Genomic DNA, 642 nt, shown 5'->3' with positions numbered 1-642 from the left:
CCCCAACATATATTTGCGCTAAACTACTATACACTCACCCATGTCGTCTCGCACACACGCACATCAGTTCATCAATTTATATCCAAGTGTGCCAGTATGAAATCATCAAGTTACGAAAGGATTACTGGGAAAGAGAGACAGATAAAGATAGCCACGCCTTCGCAGGTACATAGCCTTCAGGTTTCATGTACAGCTTAGTAAGTCGTCTGTGCATTCATCTCTTCGTCAGCGCAAAAGCAACATGAAGTAAGTGTCAAAAGACTAGAATTCAGTTTAATGTGTTTTAGTTTCTCCGGCGTGAGTATAAGTAGCTACCTAGAACATATCTAAGTAACACACCTCCTTGGGATGTATTTAAGTACGGCGCCTACTTGGAACATGTTTTGCAGCGCACCTACTTAGAACTTATTTAAGTAACTACTTGGGACATATTTTCATGTAGCTTTTCTTGTTAGAAAACAGTTCAGATTTTTCTGTCTCTAGTATTCAGTTAATATGCATATGTAAGTTTAATTAGATGTAATGTTACTGTTGCCTAACAAAAGTAGGGATATATTTCAGATATAGATACAGTGATCTAATGAGCAGACGTACTGTATAATGTTGTTTTTGCTTCCAGAGGCGGAGTGCCCTGATACTGGA

General features: G+C 38.6%; 1 protein-coding gene across 1 annotated transcript in view; it reads left to right on the top strand.

The window, feature by feature from the left end:
* Nucleotides 1-186: 186 nt before the first annotated feature.
* Nucleotides 187-642, top strand: part of LOC119589457 — a 2003-nt gene continuing 1547 nt past the window's right edge. The window contains exon 1 of the mRNA XM_037938061.1: nt 187-246. Within this exon, the coding sequence (XP_037793989.1) occupies nt 242-246 (5 nt within the window). The 5' untranslated portion in view covers nt 187-241. The remainder of the gene's footprint in view (nt 247-642) is intronic.

This window comes from Penaeus monodon, chromosome 25 (assembly GCF_015228065.2).
Source record: "Penaeus monodon isolate SGIC_2016 chromosome 25, NSTDA_Pmon_1, whole genome shotgun sequence".
Classification (NCBI taxonomy): domain Eukaryota; kingdom Metazoa; phylum Arthropoda; class Malacostraca; order Decapoda; family Penaeidae; genus Penaeus; species Penaeus monodon.
Note: the sequence above shows the minus strand (reverse complement) of the source record. Positions and strands in the feature narration are given on the sequence as shown.